The sequence below is a fragment of the Lineus longissimus genome, chromosome 3, assembly GCF_910592395.1.
Source record: "Lineus longissimus chromosome 3, tnLinLong1.2, whole genome shotgun sequence".
In the NCBI taxonomy this organism is placed as follows: Eukaryota; Metazoa; Nemertea; class Pilidiophora; order Heteronemertea; family Lineidae; genus Lineus; species Lineus longissimus.
Genome location: NC_088310.1, coordinates 5019704 through 5041791, shown reverse-complemented (window position 1 = coordinate 5041791; position 22088 = coordinate 5019704). Strand labels below are relative to the sequence as shown.

At 42.4% G+C, this 22088-nt stretch overlaps 3 protein-coding genes and 1 non-coding gene across 5 annotated transcripts in view; 3 read left to right on the top strand and 1 right to left on the bottom strand.

The window, feature by feature from the left end:
- The window catches only part of LOC135485484 (potassium channel subfamily K member 1-like), a 42280-nt gene that overhangs the window by 9496 nt on the left and 10696 nt on the right, over nt 1-22088 (bottom strand). Inside the window, exon 1 of one of the 2 annotated variants that reach the window (XM_064767557.1) lies at nt 2233-2525. The exons of the other annotated variant lie outside the window; for it this stretch is intronic. Within the exon in view, the coding sequence (XP_064623627.1) occupies nt 2233-2434 (202 nt within the window). The 5' untranslated portion in view covers nt 2435-2525. Of the gene's footprint in view, nt 1-2232; nt 2526-22088 lie in introns of those variants that run through there. 2 annotated transcript variants of the gene reach the window in all.
- Trnak-uuu (transfer RNA lysine (anticodon UUU)) lies at nt 7409-7481 on the top strand. Its single transcript has one exon. It is a non-coding gene; the product is annotated as a tRNA-Lys (tRNA).
- Nucleotides 10307-13407, top strand: LOC135485483 (tubulin alpha-1A chain-like). Its single transcript, XM_064767555.1, has 3 exons — nt 10307-10459; nt 11391-11613; nt 11932-13407. Exons 1-3 carry the CDS (start codon nt 10457-10459, stop codon nt 13059-13061), a joined length of 1356 nt encoding a protein of 451 aa, XP_064623625.1. The 5' UTR covers nt 10307-10456; the 3' UTR covers nt 13062-13407.
- Nucleotides 16574-21418, top strand: LOC135485482 (uncharacterized). Its single transcript, XM_064767554.1, has 4 exons — nt 16574-16692; nt 17715-17945; nt 18646-19842; nt 20097-21418. Exons 2-4 carry the CDS (start codon nt 17716-17718, stop codon nt 20260-20262), a joined length of 1593 nt encoding a protein of 530 aa, XP_064623624.1. The 5' UTR covers nt 16574-16692; nt 17715; the 3' UTR covers nt 20263-21418.

Below are 22088 nucleotides of genomic sequence, written 5' to 3'. Positions count from 1 at the left end.
ATCCTGGCAAAGGAGTGGCAGAACCAGTATCAATTCTGAAAAAAATGTACAATGCATTATTAGTCATCTGACAAAACACTGAAAATGTGGTCAGGTGATAGAAAAGCAACCAATCACGACTAAGGGTTTGTATGGCATGATAATGACGGCATGTAACCCATGGGTCACAAATAAAAATTCACGAATTTTTATTCACATATTTTTGGTTTACTCTATATACCTGAAAAAGTTGCCTATCGTCAAACATAAAATAACGTTGAACTAATGACTTGTGTACCAAAATTTATTATTAACGTTCACTAGCCAACAGGCAAAATGAGCGGAAATCAAGTTCAATATTGCAAGATCAACCGGATCTGGGAACATTTTGTTGCCTTTACTGCATATTGTCATTGTTCATTATTCCCGATTAAAAAAAACCCCAGGACAACAAGTTGACATTCCATGCGTGTCAATGTGACATCTTGCAAGAATGCTGTTTGACAGATGTCAACTTGATATCAAGTAGAAAAGTGCCCATCTGCCTGTGTACATGTATACATATTCGAAGATAATGCGTCTGACATTCGAGAAACTGCCCACTGTACGTTCTATGATACTCTTTCATTAGCATTAAATACCAGATTCGTTCAGGTATCTAAAAATCAAAATGATTACTGGTTTTGTCAGGATGACAAAAGCCACCCAAGATAAGGCCAATCCATGATTGAAATTGTTTACCAAGGCTTAACCTACTGCACGTTGCCCAATTGATCGTGTTGATATCGCCATCTTTACAAAAGCATGCGATCTTTTTGATCTATACAGCTGTCGAGTTATTTTGATATAGAGATCTATAAAATGGATAAGTGTTCTATTCCATTATCGGAAAACAATAGAATTCAATTTGCCTGAGAAATTCTGCTGATGTAATGCCTTGGCACATTTTTGAACGCAGAAGGAGAAGAAGAAGAAGAAAAAGAAGACTTGGCACAGAGTGAGTGGCATCTTCCTACCCGTTGCCGTGACGTATCGTAAGTGGTTGACTGACGAAGAATTTAATTGACGGAAGTAGACTATTATGTGTAATGTGTTGGATTACTGGGAGATGGCTTGGCGAAACACATTTCATCAAGGGAGTTGCAAAAAAATAAATTAAAAGCTAATTGTTTAAGTTGAGACATACGCCTAAGTCAATGGAAACGTATCCATTAGGGATGGTCATAGGTCCAACCCAAAATCAATACGTTCACAGTAATAATATGCTATGAAGTACAACATCATCGTAGTGCCAAAGTTAGTGTTTCCTCTCGCTTGCCCTTTTCTGGCGGACAGGTTCGCTCTAAAAGCCAATGCTTAGACAAACTAAGGTAAGACTGCATTGTATTAAGTGAACGATGACACTGTTCGAGAATCATACTGAAGTCGACGGAGACGTATTCGCTGCCGTAAACTCAATAAACGGTGCTAAACCTTTCTACGTTAATCGCGTCATCAAATAGGCTTTGCATTATCTATCAGTCATCATGATACGAGCATATTACAACAGGTGCATAGTCGGTATCGAACTCGGGCCAATGTGGTTTCCATTACGGTACAGAACCAATTTCTACATAAGGCCATACAGAAACCTATCGATTTTTCTTCGAAGAGTTTTCATTAATATCATATATCGGTCTCAGAACGTTAAGCTTGGTTTCTGACTGGGATGAGACGGACAAATGTTTCAAGATAGACAACGGAACTGGGATTAATATAAAATGAAATGGCCTGGACCATGATTTCTGTCGTCGAATGCAGGATGAGGTCTAAAACCAAAGACGACTTAAAGATTAAAGTCTATGTTAACGCCGAGCCTAGATAGAGAAACCGCCATTTGTCAGCTTCAGACAAGGTATAAAGCAAAGCAGCTTTAAGCTCAAGCTTTTGATCAACAAAACAATTGTTAGGAATCATATGTTTTTGGGAGAATAGACAGATTAAGTGAGATGGTTCAGTTTACAAAAGAAGTCAGCAGAGGGACACATGGCTGTCTTGGCAAAAGGTGTTGGCCTACATTTTTAGAAAAATGGTGTCGGACACGAAATGTCCTCAGAGAAGACGCATGGTGTCGTAAAGAATACAATATTGTTTTAGGAGGTACAGTTGACTTTATTACATGGATATGACGGAATCTTGATATATGAGTCGAGGAAGACACTTGTGACGTCACAGAGAAGACAGATGGATAAGGAAGTTATGTCACCACCCTACCTGTCATACACTGACTGTGTCCCTTGAGAAAATCTGCTCTGATATCCTGAACGCACGCTCTCAATTCATCCTCTATTGGCTTTTCAATCAGTTGAAAAATATAAGCTCCTAACAAAATGTAACAGACAATAAAGGCTACAAGAAATAGAGTGCGGCAAGTGCTGCGTCTACACCACCAACAAGTCGCATAGTCTTCCGACATTTTTCATCCTGCTTTTTGCAGGCAATTAGAAACCTGGCTTCGGGCCGGTGAGTGCTATCGTAGAAAGCTCGTGAGAGTTGCAAGTGGCTCCCCTTGAGTCGGTGTGTGTTCAGGACGGTTCCATTGCGCACGGATGGGTGTGATGCGAACAGATGTTGATTTATGTTGGTATGACACCAATCGTGGGTCATTGACATATATTATTACCGTTACACCTGTCATTGGTGTTGGAACACAGTGGTGTCATATGCGCATGCTCAATTGGCCTTGGGTGTCCGACCAAGTCAAAGATAGGCAGGAGCCAGACAGGTTTAATCAAGTTACACAAAGTCGCCGATAGTGGTCTCTCTCCTATCTCACAGAACATCGAAACTCAAAAAATGACCCAGTCTTCTAACACTGCATGTAAGTCCCCCGGAGACCACTGATTTGATTCCTTATAGGCACTGCCTTTCACCCATTTGGCGAGCCGAGAGCAAGCCCCCTCAGCGTTGTGTTCAGTCTGCCTCTTGGCGTGTCTGCTGTCCGTGGGCTGAGAAGTCGGGGAAAGTAGAGCCGGAATTCCATGTCAAGCCCGCACTGGCACAGTGCTATGCCCACCACATCAAAACTCTCAAAGTGGGCTTTAGGGGCAAGAGTGTTCATTAATCCGAGGCGACACATAATTGTGGCCTCCCTTTTGCCTTTCACAGCATGAAAGCATCCAATTTTGGATCCTAACTGCCTGTCGCTAGTCATTTAAATTTTTCCTCTGTCTCCAGCATTACGATATTTTCCCCCCAACCTAGCAGTTAAAAGAATGCAGGCCTATACCCAATACACGGTCTATTGTCTTTAAACAAAGCGCGGTCGCCTAGGCCTTGATTCCTATTGATCAACCATCTAATCAAATTTATCAAGGCAAATCTAGATAACATCGACCTCCACCAAATAGCTTGCATGAGGAAAGATAGATGTACAGTTAAATCAGAAAGGATGAATAAAAGCATTGAGTAATGCATTTGCCTCCTTTTGAGGAAGTGTAGACGGGGTTGGCCTTTCTGTGCTGTATGTTTGTTAATGCCACGGGTTTCTGCAGCAGCTGCCTGATTTCCAGGAATCCAACCCTGGCACGTCATTAAAAAACCGCAGTAAAGAGAGCAGTGGGTCAAACGAGATCACTGCCAGACGAATAATCATTATAGGCGTTCTTGGAAATGGTAATTTGCTATGTGGAAATGGTAATTTTCAACATTCTTGCAAAAACGAATAAATATTGATATTGGTGATATATGCATAAACAGCAGTTTTGCTAAGCACAACGGAAAATACAGGAGTATAGTACATTTAGCTAATAAAAATTGCATGTACCCGTACGCGTACGGGTACGTGTACTTTTGTAAGCGTTAACAAACAGGGAAAAAAGCCTCGGCTATTTCGTCGAAAACAATAACTAAAGAATGGAACCCCATGTTCAACGGGATACAGTACATTGTAAAAGTACTTTTGGGGTTCGTTTGGTTGTTTGGACAATATTCAAATTTGAGGCTTGGAAAACATCCGCCACTCGTCCCTGAGGAAGTCTCATTGGCAGCAGCACCCGCCCAACACTCAAATGATATATTGTCTCGGTCACGGCCGCAAGGCACACAATGAGTAATGTTTCTGATGTTTGTGGTCGTATTAGCTTGGAAAACAATAGTCTTCCCAGGTACTTATGGGGTATTATATCGATGTTGTTTGGACAAGACTTTTAATTCCATAAGGAAATCATGTGTATGTTTGGTGTTGGGTGGACTGATGGAGATTACGTACGTATATACGGATTGGAGACCAATATAGAACTGACGGCGATGCAAACAGATTATGAAAGTGGTTTGACCCAAGCGGATTGTAGCCGAACTCTTGTAGCCTTGATCGTTTGCTGGTGATAGCTTCAACCTAGGTCCGACACATCCAAAATACGCCAGTAAAATTTGGAGCTGTTCAGCCATTAATTACTGCTGGTCGATGTCTAGTGTGAATGGGCGATTCGTGACATCCCACGCCCCAAATCACTTATTAGTAGGCCTAACTGGGAATAGATCACAAATCGATACAACGGACGGATAGGTTGTGTTGGCTTTTCAAACGGGATGGCAGCACTGCTTTCTCTGAAAGAATAGATTGGTTCCCGATCGTCTCAACAGAGGGCAAATCAGATGATCGTTCTTGATATGACTATTTCGTTGTCCGTTTCTCACTAAATCAAAATATTCAAAACGGTAAAAGGGCAGCTCCACGTCCACTCTTAGAAAACGCTGGCTACATAAGCTACAGTGGGTGAGGTCAAGTCTCGAGTAAAGTAAAGGTAACCCTGAGATTTTTACCCTAGGGTAAAGATAACCCCCAGTATACCCGATATTTGACTTCTCAACCGGGGTAAAGTTTACTTCAGGTTTACCTAGAGTAAACTCTGGATTTGTGCAAAGTTTTACTCAAATTATACCCCAGGGTTTACTCAACCCAAGCAGAGCCGCCATCTTTGATAAAACTGAATTGAATAATGCATTAGGGTAAACTTAAACTCCTAGGAGTTAACTCTGAGTTTACTTGGGAAGAAGTCAAGTCTTGAGTAAAGTTCTGTAGGGTGAAAAGTTGTCAGCCATGTTTTTTATGCCTGTCCTAGTAGCTCTTGCCGACCAAGAAAGACGAGAAAACTTCACCAGGAGGCCGGCTTTTAGCGACATCATTGAAAAAGTCAGTAAGTGTCTGGTGCCTCTTCGCTAGCTTGAACTTGTTATGGTTCTCCCTAAGGTAATTCAAACTGGACAGCATCTTCTCTTCAGTCCAACGAAATCTCTTTTTCCCCTTATCCATCTTCAAATAAATCTATTGAGTATTGTAGACAGCTCTGTGTGAAGCATGAAACTGGTATACTGCATGTAGCCTACTAATACATAGATTCTCAGATTCAGGATTCATGGAATCTGTTCCTGGTAAGGCAATTACTGGGAATTACTCCAGGGTTATATCAGGGTTAACTTTGAGTATACTCCGAGTTTACTCAGAGTTAACCTGAACCTGTGGTAAAGAGTTCATGTTAACTAAAAGTAAACTCAACTTTTACTCAATCCAATTTTACTCGAGACTTGACCTCACCCACTGTTATTGCCTGATCAAAATCGACGCATTGTCCAACATGAACCAAACGGCAATGTTACTATGGTTACTCTCCCAGGGTACATGAACCCCGAAGACCATGACTGATCGATATGGTCTAGTTTACCGATAAGGGGATGTTAAACTTGAATGAATTGAATGTTATTTGTAATTTGAAACAAAATGGTGAATGTTTTATTTGAGACGGAAATTCTTTTTCTCCAATCTCACCCTTTACTTGTGCGCGTTTGTTTTAATCGACCAATTTAAAATGGTCACATCATTTTTCGTGCCACACTCCACAAAATGTGGATTAGGGAATTTGCTTGCCTCGGAATAAGCACAAGGTACAGAAAATATCGGTTTAGAGTCTCATTCAAAGAACATTGCAATCAGAGCAAAGTGACTTGCCCTAGGTCACATAACAGCAATGCGCCCGTGTCAGGTGTCGAACTCACGATGTTCATAGACGCATGCGTACAGTTCTGTCTTTTGACTAATACGGTACATTGGAAGTGAATCAACATAGCGCAGCTGCGACCACATCGACTCAGCGCGGACTCTAACATAATGGAATTGGGTTGACAGCCAATGACATTAGAGAAATCAATTTGGCCGCAAAGATAGGCATATGTCAAGGCAAGGCGAAAATGTCAGAACGCGGAAAAAAGCAATTCTGTAAAATTATTTTGCGAAGATTCAACAGACTGTCGAATTGCAATAACACAGAAATGATGATTAGAATCTAAACGCAGAAAAAGAAAACGAAGAAATGATGAAATATTGTGATATCCTTCAGAAAATTTAGATGTATTCTGGTCGATCACGTTAATTTGAATCAGCGGAGAGAAATTCGTATGTTATCCCTCTCAACATGTTGTGTTTGGTTGCCATTTTCATTGTTCTTCTTTCGACAGTGTTGTCAGTGTTTCTTTAGCCATCTTCACAGTCCTTCCTCTCGACATGTTGTGTTTGGCTGTAAATTTACATAACTTCTTCTTTAAAAACGACGTCTGCACATATCATAATCATAGATTTTGAACCACCAAGTCGGTTTTAAGATCAATATGCCCAAATAACTGAAAATTCTTTCAGCAGCGCACCGGTTCGACATCACTGCAAGAATGTCGCAAGAGCTGCAGGGGAAAATTTGCAGCTTGACCCATGATCTGGAACCCTCGGGTCCAGGCAGCCGCGATCATCAACGCAATGCATGACAACACATCAGCCGCAGCTGGCGGAACATTGAATGTGAAACGGAGACAAATCAGTGCCGTTTTCGAGCAAGCACCACAATGCTTTCAATTTTTTCTCCTTGGCATGCTGAAGAGGATGAAATGGGATCCGGAGAGGCAGAAGACGATTATGGACGTTTAGGGAGACCGAGCGCGGCGAGGGAATGATAAATCTTCCCTGTGACTGCATATGATATTACTCCCCAAAACACTTGAGTGTCACACCGATATACTGCGATATAATAAGGCCCAGTCGTATCATCACGCTCCCTCTAGCTTTAAAGGCCCTGACTACCGCGCGCTGTTTTGAACTGTACACATTTGAATAAGTGGCCGCGGCGGGAAATCAGAATATTCGTACATGAGTGGTAGAGCAGTGTGACATTTCAGTGTCCAACTAGGCTACTACTACTTAATTGTATGTATAATTAATATCTTAATCGTTTTTTTCGATTCCCATGTATACAATGTTACCACACTGCTGGTTATATACACAGTTCAATCCATTAACATGTGTTCCAGACTTCATTTCAATGCCCATACAAATCAACAATGATAGGCTTATATATCCTTGTGCAATGTCGTATCTGTATGGATGTACGTGCGGCCTGCATAACGTGCCCGTGTAGCTCAGTCGGTAGAGCATCAGGCTTTTAACCTGAGGGTCTGGGGTTCGAGCCCCCACGCGGGTGGAAGAGTTATGTTTTGTTTTTTCTATTAAAGGCCCTAACTACCGCGCGCTTTTGCCCCTGGTTGGATTGCGGACGAAACTGCGTGACTTGTACAGAATCCAGCTGTTTGGGGTAGGATCCAAGCAAGGGTTTTTTCTTTATGGTTTTTACCATAGGCCTAAATGCTGCAATCTAGAACTTGTTCTGACTTGCTTTCGTATAATGATGGTCATCGCAAAAAAATGTGTGAAATCTAGTATGAGACTAGTTTGCCGACCGGCAGGCGTTGTTGGTCACATATTAAAGATGCTAGGTCTTCTTAAGGTTCTCATGTCTTAAGTTGGCTTGACGATGACGATGCCGGACCATGACGATGCAATTCCATTACTGAGGCTAGTCGGCCAGGTATTAATAGAACATTTAGAACCCATCAGTTTATTTCGAGGCACAGAAAGAATCCTGTCACAGATTTCAAAACAATTAAGTTGTTTAGAATTACATGTACATTCACGCCCACGGCATTGCCGCTTTAGCGCCACCCATTATGTCCAATGGAATTAGGCTGTGCCCTTTATTATATTAGTTTATCAAACTAACACCAGTCGGCCTGCGCGTATCAAGTCATTTCGAACTTCGACTTACCTGGTTGAATGGGCATTTCACTTCAAACGTGGTCGAATGCCATCCTCAAATGTAACAGGATGTATAAAGTCAAGCAACAGCGTGCTCAAAACAGCCGTATTTTGCAAGTTCTTGTTTATTTACAGAAAGTGCGATCCACTGATATCATATACATGTAGATAAAAAATAAATACATGTACCCCAGCATGCTACTATTCCTAGTAACAAATGGTCGCAAGGTAAGCCGTCAGCCGACAGAGAGCGAAAACAGACACCAAATAAGAAGGAGTGCCACAGAGGGAATAAGGAACGAGTGAAGGGTAGGCCCTCGACGTGATATATGTGGCCACGGGTGCAAGATAATCTTCGAGGTAAAGGTTAGGTAAGGCCTGAAAAACTGATCATTCATCCTGAACCTCATGATCTATACCCCTTTAAAAACTTGAAAAGATGCAAAAACCTTGGTGGTTAGGATGAGATTCATGACGACTGGGCAGAAAAAGGATACTAAAAAAGAAGAAAAGATCGTTCTTTATCGTTTCAGACCCTCTGCATATTTGCTCGCTATCTGTTGCTGAATGTAAGTCACTGGGCCACCAACAGTTACTGGTCCCCCACCACAGCTACTGCTTAATAGAAAGACAGACATTTTCATGTATTACAACGCATGACACGTTTGAGAAATAGAATAATATGATATATCGCTCTTTATTGAAATAAAAAAATACATACAAGATTGAACAAAGGGCTATGGCGAGTTAGGCATTACTAGCCTATATGACTATTATACATGTACAGCCTACATTTTTCAAACTCGGTCTATCAATAAGGTTTTTCTTTGCAGTTCAAATTCAAACACTTCTATCTTTACATGCGGCATGACTTGAGATCTCGTTTTATACGCTTGGTTCAATCTTTCGAAACTAATTGTTCGCAGAGAGGTAAACTACGGTACACAGTAGGCGTGCTATTGTCAAAGAAGAAAGGACCGTGATATAGCACATCGAAACGCACAGGGGTATTTTGACTATGTTTACTCTGTGACCATGGCAACACGTTTGAATGGTCTTCATTAATAACATTTTTAATGAGCGAGCCGGTTAACGTATTTTGTTTTATTTATAATAAAATAATTTATATCCGATAAGTTCTCAATGGTTAATGAATAAGAGCTAAATTTAATCTTAAAAAGCCGCTTATTTCAGAATTAGAACTAATTGTTAGAAGAGTCCTTTTCATATCACCCATTCGCGATAGATCCAATACCCTCGTTAAATGGACCTTGCCATCTCGGAGATGATCCTGCTGAACAATAGTTAGTTTAGTACATAGCTGTCATCTTTTATATACTTGATACTTTGCGTTCGCACGATTTTCAAGCTCAATCGATACTTGAAGATTGAAAAAAATGAGTAGGGGTTTTGTTGGGTTAAAGCAAGGGATAATCACCAATTAAATTTGATATGGTCTGAGGTCACAACGTTCAATTTAACAATTACCCAAGGAAGTTCAGAATGAGATTATTTCGACACATTTGGTGTTTTTGCCGTTAGGATTAAGGCCCTTCTTGTTCCTCGTGGGAAAAATTGACCATGTGTTCCCCTGCCCCTAACCCAAGTCCCAACTCTTATTCTTACTCTCGAACCTAACATTCAGCCTGTTGTCTAAAACAATGTATAAATCGTCAGCAAGATGTGGGAAATAATGAATTTAGCGCCCAGTCTACCGGGATCTTTCACAGTCATGGCCTGGCATCCTCGTGGTGTAAAATTCGTAGCAAACAAAACCTACACTATGCAATTACATGTAACTGTGTATGTGAATATTGAAATTTTGCACTGTAGTTTGTTCGTTGATATGGATCTTCGTGTGATATTGTGACCCCATGTGTCACCATGAGTCAGAGACGGGGCCAGTGATAATATGCATTGCGTATGAATGAACGATATACGAATAAAGAGTACACGCCTGAATGCGCTTGCGATATTCAACGTGTTCAAAAGGTTGCGAGAAACTCGGTCATAACAAGAATGTACACGCAATGGTATCAACAATAGACTCGATGGAATGAGATACCGATTCCATTTGTGTCGTTATTGCTGCTAGCAACCTGCCATGATAAAGAAAACAAATACACCCCGAATACTTCCGAGGAGTCACGAATGTATTCCGGTGATAATTATGAACGAATCCCATTGTCGTGATATCTGAGCGAGCCAATGAGAACATCGTATCTGACATTGTGCCGTTGCTATGACTCGGCATTCTATCGATAGGCCATTACATTTCTTCGCCCGATTCCATCGCTGTCGGTTCGTGAAGTAAAAGTCTCTCGCTCGATTTTATCCAAAACCCTATTTTCATAAATTTTAATCATGGTAAGTTTATAATGAATGATTGAATGAATGTTGATTGAATATATACCGGATTTATTTATTTTGCATGTATGCTCGTTCACGGTACAGGCGCTTGACAGAATCATCCAAGAACAAAGAGTGGGTTTTCAGCAGTTTTGTTAAAAATTTAGACGGGGTGTTAATTTGATGCTTCTCGCAGGTTGTTCTAGAATGTTAAGGCGGAAAGCCTTCAGCCCCGCCTTCAGCATGTTCAGTGACTAACGTGGTAGGATCTCCCGGCTTTCGCCGCATCGAGTCATCCTTGGGGCAAACGGGGAGCGAGACCGCTGACCCGTATTGATCAACACACAAAACAAGTTGTCGATAATGGTATTAGTAATGTGTGCATTAGATAACCAGACGTAGGTGACCTAGTTCCCACTCCAGCACAGTATTGCCTTCTGTGTATATGAGCGCTTGGTGGTGCAGCCCATTAATCGATCGCCTTACACTGTACATCGGTGTATTGCTGGTGGATCTGGCGGCTGCGGTCTTGGTCAGAATTTAAATGACAATCTCAACGACACTCAATGAGCGAGCGTTTGGAACTTGATCTTGTTCTAGTGTACCAGGGCGAATTTATTGATATGTACACTCGCCACAAAAGAGACTGAGAACAGGAAAAGTTACCCAAATGTCTTATGTAAAAATTATTCATCTATTCGTCCCTGATGTTTGAAAGAAACGTGATAATGTTCACCGAAAAATTATGTAATATGAATTCAGGCCACACCAATTTGCGAAAACAGAGAAATTTAGAGCTTTCTGTTGGGTTAGTGAAAAATCCATATAGTAGCCTACACCTACCCATCTGGGGGCAACATGGCGGCGCGGGGGTGGTGTGGAGAAAATGTCAATGTTCGTTTACCTGTACATTAATTTTTTACCACAACGTTCTTTCTTTTCTTTTTAGCGTGAATGTATCTCCATCCATGTTGGCCAGGCTGGCGTCCAGATGGGCAATGCCTGCTGGGAGTTGTACTGCTTGGAGCACGGTATCCAGCCTGATGGCCAGATGCCAAGTGACAAGACCATCGGAGGTGGTGACGACTCCTTCAACACCTTCTTCAGCGAGACTGGTGCCGGCAAACACGTCCCCAGGGCTGTCTTCGTCGATCTGGAGCCAACTGTAGTCGGTAAGTTTGACGGTTTTTCGGCTATGATAGTTGAAAAAGACATTCCAGAATGTAACTGTCTTCCAAAAAAAACAAGCAAATCTTTCAAAGTGTTGTCGTTAACATGCGATCGTTACTGTAGTAATTGAATGCGCCTCTCAAAAATTCTTTAATAACATCTTTATACAGATACAGCATGTTATTTTCATATCAAACTATTTTAGAGGTTTAACCCCGTTATGGGTCAGGAAATCTTTTCACGTCTAATGTTTAACTGTAGGAATATGAAAACATTGTTAACACAAGATTACAATAACACTGGTCCTTGTCAACTTTCAGATGAAGTCCGAACTGGAACCTACCGCCAGCTCTTCCATCCCGAGCAGCTCATCACTGGTAAGGAGGATGCCGCCAACAACTACGCCCGTGGTCACTACACCGTCGGAAAGGAGCTCGTCGACCTCGTCCTGGACAGACTGCGTAAATTGGCTGATCAGTGCACTGGTCTCCAGGGTTTCCTCATCTTCCATTCCTTCGGTGGTGGTACCGGATCCGGATTCACCTCCCTCCTCATGGAGCGTCTTTCCGTCGACTACGGCAAGAAGTCCAAGCTGGAGTTTGCCATCTACCCAGCTCCCCAGATCTCCACTGCAGTTGTTGAGCCATACAACTCCATCCTGACCACCCATACCACCCTTGAGCACTCTGACTGTGCTTTCATGGTCGACAACGAGGCCATCTACGACATCTGCCGCCGTAACTTGGACATCGAGCGACCAACCTACACCAACTTGAACAGGCTCATCGGTCAGATCGTTAGCTCCATCACCGCTTCCCTGCGATTCGATGGTGCCCTCAACGTCGACATCACTGAGTTCCAGACCAACTTGGTGCCATACCCACGTATCCATTTCCCTCTGGCCACCTATGCCCCAGTCATCTCTGCCGAGAAGGCCTACCATGAGCAGCTCTCCGTGTCTGAGATCACCAACGCCTGCTTTGAGCCAGCCAACCAGATGGTGAAATGTGACCCTCGTCACGGCAAGTACATGGCCTGCTGCATGTTGTACCGTGGTGACGTTGTCCCCAAGGATGTCAACGCTGCCATCGCCACAATCAAGACAAAGAGGACCATCCAGTTCGTCGACTGGTGTCCAACTGGTTTCAAGGTCGGAATAAACTACCAGCCACCCACTGTTGTCCCAGGAGGTGACTTGGCCAAGGTGCAGCGTGCGGTCTGCATGTTGAGCAACACCACTGCCATCGCCGAGGCCTGGGCTCGTCTTGATCATAAGTTCGATCTGATGTACGCCAAGCGTGCCTTCGTCCACTGGTACGTCGGAGAGGGAATGGAAGAGGGCGAGTTCTCCGAGGCCCGTGAGGATTTGGCTGCTCTTGAGAAAGATTACGAAGAGGTCGGTGTCGACTCCGCCGAAGCCGAGGGCGAAGAAGAAGGAGAAGAATATTAAACAAAATATTCAAACCAGGGAGCTGAAACCACGGAGAATATCACAAATTAAAAGACAAACTTTTATATATAATGGCAACCTTAGTCAATACTTAACATTTGAAACTGAATCTTGACATTCTTTAAAAATCTGTAAAAAAGGACGAAAATGAACAATTTTTGAAACGCTTTTATGATACTCGACATCATTTAAGTGAATATTCTGCCATTTACAATCTGAAGATTGGTATTGGTCTGACATGTTTATGCCTATGTCCTTCTGACCTTTCTGATTTCTTTTAGATTCTTTTGAAGAGTCTAGTCTTTGTTATTTGTTACGTGGTGATTAAAATATTCATGAAAATGTACTGAGTCATTATTTGTCATTATTCTCGGCAGGTTGTGTTGAGATCAACTCTCTCGCTGTCCGTGTTGGATGTCAAACTGTTGATGTACAATCCGTATAACGATTTTCCAGCAAAACTTGGACGGAGTTTCTTCATTCCATTTGAGCACTCCACGCTCGCCTTCTGCACCGGGCTTGTGATCTATATAAGCTTAAACACTTAAATGGTTCGAATCGAAATAGCCCAGATATCCCGCCGCCCCCCTGTTGATCCGAAAATAAATGGAACGAACAAACACACATCAATGTCAGTTTTGAATTTTGATCAAAATTGAATTTTAATCATGATGAAACAAGTGATTATTCACCGGTCAAGTTTTTTTTGGCTAGTGCCTGCTTTAATTTTAAGATCAACTTGTTAGGTCGGCCTGAGCACACCTCCGTAACAATGTACAATTATGCTATAACTACATGTACACAACGGTCATGAAAAGTTTTTCGAAAAAAATGACCGCCACTCCAACGTAAACTGACCAGTTCAGATCGTGTATTTGTCAAAAACTGTATTTTGTGCAATTTGGCCTAGCGGTGCTGTCGAGACGGTCCAAACCTTGGGCGACAGGCGATAACTACACCGAAGGGGGGGGGGTCACTCCCCATGACATCTGTAGAGCTCAAATCCACGCAATAAGCCCCCGGGAATACCGCAAATACAACACGCCACACGCTAAAGGCCTTCAAGTAGCGGCCACGTGCCCGCACCTCGCTCTACTCGCCTCTCGTCTCATCACACCACGTGATAGAGGCTCTTTCCCATTAATATTTCGAGCATCATACTACTTCAATGAAATCGGGAAATGAGAGCGCGTGGCGCGCGAAGAACCTTTTTCTCTTATCAGATATCATATCCCAACACCCCAACGTATATCAGGTGTATCTGAGGCCCATTCAGAGGGTGTCTATAAACCGAAGACCAAAGACCGAAGACCGAAGATCGAAGATGGAAGACCCCCCCAAAACTATAAAACGAAGATCCCCCCAACTATAAAAGGAAGACCCTGATGTCAACTATAAAACGAAGATCCCCCCAACTATAAAAGGAAGACCCTAATGTCAACTATAAAACGAAGATCCCCCCAACTATAAAAGGAAGACCCTGATGTCAACTATAAAACGAAGATCCCCCCAACTATAAAAGGAAGACCCTAATGTCAACTATAAAACGAAGATCCCCAAATCTATAAAAGGAAGACCCTAATGTCAACTATAAAACGAAGATCCCCCCAACTAGAAAAGGAAGACCCTAATGTCAACTATAAAACGAAGATCCCCCAATCTATAAAAGGAAGACCCTAATGTCAACTATAAAACGAAGATCCCCAAATCTATAAAAGGAAGACCCTAATGTCAACTATAAAACGAAGATCCCCCCAACTAGAAAAGGAAGACCCTAATGTCAACTATAAAACGAAGATCCCCCAATCTATAAAAGGAAGACCCTAATGTCAACTATAAAACGAAGATCCCCAAATCTATAAAAGGAAGACCCTAATGTCAACTATAAAACGAAGATCCCCCCATCTATAAAAGGAAGACCCTGATGGTTTTCATTCTCATGTTCAGTTACTGCACAGTTTGTTTTCATTTTCGGTCCATGCTACATTAATGATTTGAGAAAGTAAGTGTACCGGGTACTACACCAGTCGTGTCTAGCCTTAGCAGCTTAGTGGCACAGTTTACATAAGGCGGGGAGCCCCGTACCTGTTACCATGCAGCCGTGCTCCAATATGACCTAGTTTCTCACTGTACTCATCATAGCCAGCCCTCAGCTTCGTCCAGAAGCTGTTTCTATGTGCATGTGTGTGTATCGTCATAGGCTCCCAGCAGGTTAGTTGATCACACGGCCAATATGGAATTGGTCCTACATACAGAAAAACAATCCAAAAAACAATCCAAAAAACAATCCAAACGTGCACCAGGGTCTTCCTTTTATAGATGGGGGGATCTTCGTTTTATAGTTGACATCAGGGTCTTCCTTTTATAGTTGGGGGATCTTCGTTTTATAGTTGACATCAGGGTCTTCCTTTTATAGTTGGGGGGATCTTCGTTTTATAGTTGACATCAGGGTCTTCCTTTTATAGTTGGGGGGATCTTCGTTTTATAGTTGACATCAGGGTCTTCCTTTTATAGTTGGGGGGATCTTCGTTTTATAGTTGACATCAGGGTCTTCCTTTTATAGTTGGGGGGATCTTCGTTTTATAGTTGACATTAGGGTCTTCCTTTTATAGATGGGGGGATCTTCGTTTTATAGTTGACATCAGGGTCTTCCTTTTATAGATGGGGGGATCTTCGTTTTATAGTTGACATCAGGGTCTTCCTTTTATAGTTGGGGGGATCTTCGTTTTATAGTTTTGGGGGGGTCTTCCATCTTCGATCTTCGGTCTTCGGTCTTTGGTCTTCGGTTTATAGACACCCCCATTCAGAGGAACAATGGCGCCCGACTCGCGAGGGGTGAATCCGAGACAAGACCACAATTGATTTTTTAAGCCTTTTAGCAGTTAAATTGTCAATGTTTGACCGACCGCGACGCATTAAATACTGCGTGCGGTTGTGAATCTGAAATTCAGATTATGTTATTCCGGACAGTCGGGCAAGTAAATGGTGAAAAATAAACTGGTAGTTGACCACGGAAATTTTTTGATAATCGACAAATTAGACAGACTTTGATATTTCCACTCTTTTCAGCCAACTGGCAGAAAAAACTCAAAACACGCCCCCTATTACCAAATTAGCAAAATTCGAAATTAATTTTTTCATCAAATAATTTCTTTATATCTGTAGACTTGCCACAGCAAATATTTTTTCAATACCTCTCCAAATATGTACTTGAGAGTTAAAAACATGCACTCGTCTAATTGATAGGCCTCGACCCTCCAACCTATGAATATTCATTAGTGGTTTTGTCTCATCCCCCCAGGGCTGGAGGGGTGGAAATGAAAAGCTTGCCAGCAAATGGGGGTGGGGATTTCATATGGCTGTGACCAGCTGAAGGGGTGGGGTCCATTGAAAAGTCAGAGTACAAGGATGCTCTACAGATGTAATGGAGAGTGCTCCACTGGGTAACTACACCTACATTGCAAGCCTGAATGTAGCGCCACCTTGAATACTCTTAGGTCTATGATTAGTCATGGCATGCCAGGTATTGCCAAAGACGAAATTTAGATACTTGGAAGTCTGTGACCTAGATTATAGGTGATCGTGTCATTCGGTGTTGATCTGCTTTCTAATCGGTGCTAAAATTTTGAAGGTAAGAGTACGATGTAGACCGGTTACTCTCAATTACAGGTGACTGTAAATCACACGTTATTGCAAGTTAAATCACAGGTTTAAATCACAGCTTTCAGCTTAGATAACTGGAGGTTCCGATATTCCCTCAGTGCCATTTCCGGCTCCATTGAAGGTCATGAAACGAAAGTGAAACTGCAGCATTACCACTGTAGGACTGGATTGGATCTCTTTGCGTAAGGCTAACATCTTGAAGGCGGGGGGGGGGGGGGGTCTGTCCACGGGCACCAGATTATGGGTGGAGAAGGAACACCATCCCGCGCTCGATCTTTTTAGAGGGGAAATTTGGAAAATCTACATGTAGATCTAGGCCTTTCTTGGCTGTTAAAATTCAAGACTTTGAGAAACGGACCTCATATAAGCTGCTTGTTTCTTTTTTTGGGGGGGGGGGGCATGTATCACCAACCTACACCCCTGAATAGAGGGAAGTTTCACTTTCTTGATGACATCTACCATAGGCCCAAGTGTGTTCAACTTGGTACACATGACCCTCTATGTCAGATAACCTCCGACATCGAATTTCGGTCCAATATGATACTCGACTTGGCCACCAGGGAATACGTCACATGTTATACAGATTTTGATTTTATCTATATACTATACCAGCATTAATTCCTAACTACAAAATATCTATACAGTGAGCACAATGGCCCCTGGCCTTTTCAGTTAATATAAAGTTTTATGATATCAAGTAATATCGGTCTCATCGAATTCTAGCAGATGAGGGAGGGCTTTGAAAGAAATCGGTGACATAATATTGATACATGTATTTGATATTGTCTAAAATGATCCAATAGCATCGTGCAATACTACAGGAAAAAAACACAAACAGGAAACATCCGATTTAGTCAGATCAAGTTTTATAACATTAACCTCAAATCATTGAACAGGTAATCTTTGCCTAACCAATATGATCCTCATGAGTATGTCGAAATAAAGACATTAAGCAACTAATAGTCAGACACTGCATTATGATCTCTTCAGCATGGAGAATGTTCTTGTATCCTACAAGGGGAAAACAAAACTCGTGCCATTTTCATCGGAGAACCTTGAGGAGCTCAAACAGAAGATACGAAGGAAGTTCCCAGACATTCCCGATGGAAGATTTGAAATCCAAGCACAGGTTAAAAATTATGATGGTAAAAAGATCAGCGTTGATGATGATGAAGACCTTGAACAAGTCAAAAACCAACTTGAAACACTTCACATTCGCAGGTAAGTACTCGTATGTAATGCAGTCATGCTATTGGCCTCCATAATTACGTTAATTTGCAGTGAGAAGAAACCCAAAGGCCTTCCTGCAACAGTTGGTGTTCCTGCATTTTCGGGGGCAGAAGTTGCCTACAGCGCTCAAGATACACCGTAAAAAATTGTCACGAAATCGTATAAAATGAGTGTGAATGGCAAGTTTTCAATCATAAATCACAGTACTCAACATTATTTTGATTCTATGAATAGTCACACCAAAACAGTTTCTCTCTAGCTAATATCATATCTTGCATCAACATCGCAATATTCTTAGATAACTAAATCCCATTCAGCGATCTCAAAACATTGCGGGTCAAGATGACTTCTGGTGGCCTCGAAACCAGACCTTTGAATGAGAACTTAATCCCGTACTACTGGGCTCTTCAAAATCCCCCATTTTTTTCACACATGGAAGCATTTCGTGACAGACTTCCTTCAACACCCAGACAAGTTGGACCATTACTCAAACTAGGCCAATTGGAAACTGCTTTCCCCAGCAAGCGTTGTATGTGTGGAGCAGCTTCTCGTCACCAGAGTGCCCAATAGTGACAAAAGCGCTTTTTGAGACATGCCCAGTATATAAAGCACAACATGAATGCGGCAATTTTTATCATGAATAGCTATCGTTAGAACCTCTTTTTCTATTCTTCAAATTTATTTATTTCAGTTTGAGTGTTGGCACTGAAACAGCACCAGTGGTAGCAGACGAAACTTACAGAATCGATCGAATACCAGATCGTGATTCCTCCATTGTACAGGAAATGATGAATGAGTTTAAGGCCGAAGTTGAAAAGGTAGGTGGAGTCGGCTTGCACACAGAATTGGAAAACATTCGTGATGCTGCGGACCTGTTCCAACTTGCTGCTACTGCTGGTAACACCGGGGGAGCCAATCTGCATTACATTGAAGAAAAGTCGAACGATACCATTACCTTCCTGCTGCAACTTTTCACCGATGTCGATGTATATTACACACGCTGCACGTCTTCTTGCAAATCTGTTCTTAATACGGTGATGGTGGCGGCTCAGTTTCATATGGAAGAACTCGACGATATTGCAATAAAAGAACTGGCCAAACTGGGCAAGGTTTCCAGCGATATGGCGTCACTCTGCAAGACACTCGTGGAAAAGGTTGACGGTGGACTAGCGTTAGTCAAAGACATAAAACAGCACGTTGCGGGGGAGGTGGATATGCAGAGAAGTAACAGGGGCGAACTGGGACAGCTCCCGGTTAAAATAGAAAAGAAGAACTTAGATATTGCCGTTAAACGTGAGAATTTGGAAGCATCGAAGACCGGATCCGAACAGAGGAACAACAATTCTGCAGAGATGAGAGAATCACTAAATAAGGCGACCACTGCAGCAGCCGGCATGTCCGCAGCAGTGACCACCGCTGTTGCAGCTGGAATAAAAACTGGTGCGTTGGCCATGACGTTTCCTGTAGTTGGCGTTCCATTGGCGATGCTCGCGGCGACAGGAACGCTTCTGTTTGCTTGTAAGAAGCAGACATCTGACATCAACGCACAGCAAGTTGCAGATGAAGACATCTTGTCTGAGAGAAGGCGGGAGGAGGCAGCAGCACAGATGGAACTACTTGACCTCACTCTCAAGCTTCAAGAACTGAAAGATGTGGAAATAGAGCACGTCTTAGAGTGTCTCCACCAGGTCTCTGGGCAGTTGCGGAAGCTTCATTCTACACTATTCGCATGGAAATCATTCTGGGAGAAATTAGCGATTATCTTTTTCCAAAGACAGCAGGAAACGGAGGAAAGATTTGTCGACTATGCCAATGAAGAAAACGAACGACTGCACTCCATCCTCAGTGGAAAGGGTTTCGAAAAGATGCTCATTGAATACTTGGCACGGTAAGCAATGATCTTTCTAAAACGTAGACCAAGAAGAGAACAAGGGGGAATTGCGTTTTGACTTTTTCTCCTTGATGACATGCATGGAGTGACTACTCTCCCGAGGGGGCCTACGGTACGTGTATTACCCCATCACGGCTTGTTATTGTGCCAAAGAATGGGAGGTAAAATCTTATTAGATCTAAAAGTACAAGATTACAAAGAACATACGTTTCCCGGACTAGAACATGAACATTTGGCTCTTTCTGTTTCAGATGGGTCGCTTTTCAAGAACACTGCGAAAAATCGCAAGCCATGTTCAAGGCGAACATTGATCCGCTTCACCAACTGATGGAAAGGAACCTAACCCAGTCGGAGGCAAGAGCGGAACTGCCAAATAGAGCACGGGCTATTTGTGAGAAAAAGCTGACTGACTGTTAGACAAGGGGCAGTCATAGTTAACCTTGATGGTGAGGGTTATTGTATGTCGAAATACCCCAGACAAGCCAGCAGTGGCCCAAGAAAAGCCGAGGAACCCTAGTTTCCTTAGTTTCTTCAGTCCGAATGGGAGTTATGTATATACTCACGCTACAATGTATGCAAATACTAAATATTCTATTTTCTGCTTCACCGATTTCAGACCGTTCCTTTTTTACTATTCGTGAAACGAGAAATATGATACATATTGTTGTTCGATACCATTTGACGTGTTTAGTTTGGATAGACGACATGGGTTGGTGATTGCCATTATGTCTGGTTCCTGCTTGGCCTGTGTGTCGATATCGTGCGGTCTTGAATCGGTGAAACTAGACCGATTACTAATATTTTATTAACGGTATGCTCTTTTTGAAATACTCTAGGTAGGATGTCAGCTATACACACACTGTAGATAAATAAGTTAACTGTCTGTGATATACCATGCACGTCTAATGCTCGCGCCAGAACTATAACCAGAGAAATGACCCTTTTGCTCCGATCCATGTCATGAATATACAATGTACATATCTTAACTCATATTTTGTAAATAAGTCTAGAAATGCTGTGATCAAGTATTAGATGCGACTTCCTACCAGAGAGATAATCTAAAAACGTGAATTCATATTCATAATATAGTTGTTTTGGATCACAGAATGGTCTTTTAATAATTCGTACTACTTGTTTTAGTGCTCAAATCACTATAGAGTGTCCTTGAATTCATGCTTGTTATAGGGTTCTAATCAGAATTAATACCTATCGTAGTGGATATCAGAAATAAGTGATGATGTCGTGTTGATCAGAATGAAGAATAATTGAAAAGAGGAACTTGACACAATTTTTTTGATCAACTGAGATTTTCATGAGTCGAGCTTGCGACTCTAACGTGTCTACTTCACGGCTCTCGATCGTGGTGGAGGATGATGCTGCAGCGGTGCATTGCAGTCCATTCCCTGTATTCTGCTTGGTTGATTCCTGTATATACATGTATACGGTATAGTTTGCCGCTCCCTTGGCAGAAAGGGAGAAGGAGATGAAAGTCTGAAGTGAAAGTGAAGTTTATGTAGGATCGATGTACGCATAGTTATGTAAGAAGTTAAATAAAGCCTCCCGTAAACGACAATTTCGTGTGTTCCTCTTGTTCACCGGAGCCCTAGCTTTATCAGGAGTACCACCGGTCCGTAAACCCAGAATGGGCACACAAAAGGAGCCCAATGGCAAGGGGTTGCGGTAGGTCCAGTGGCTTCTTCCGTCATCCGGATTTGAATAAAATGTACGCCCCACCTTGTAGATGCCCGGGGACCCCACGATAACAATACTTGACAGTCAATGCGTAGCCAACATTAATTTGATGGTCATATGCGAATCGTAGCCAACACGCGCAGCCAACATTTCGAAAGTGTGGGTCGCTTTCAAGAAAAACTAGAGCAAGATTTGTATTCAATTTTGAGAACGTGTGGCTTTCCCCAGTTAATATAAATCTTGCCCAAAGGTCCCCACTCACAATACGTGTGGTGGTGTTATAATCATATTTCAATTACGACCACGGCCATATGGAAAGGAGTATCCCTTATACTATTTGCATGACGTCAAATCAATATCGCTGTTGGCTAACCTACTATACGCGGATTCTAGCTGGAAGCAACAGGAAATTACATTGGCAGCTAGCCCACGACCCCCATATCATCATCCCAATCACATCCCCGAGAATCACTACAAATCCAGTGCTTCGTTACTAAGGCTACCAGCATTCGTGATCACCAGCAGCTCCGCTCCGTACATGACCGAGAGCT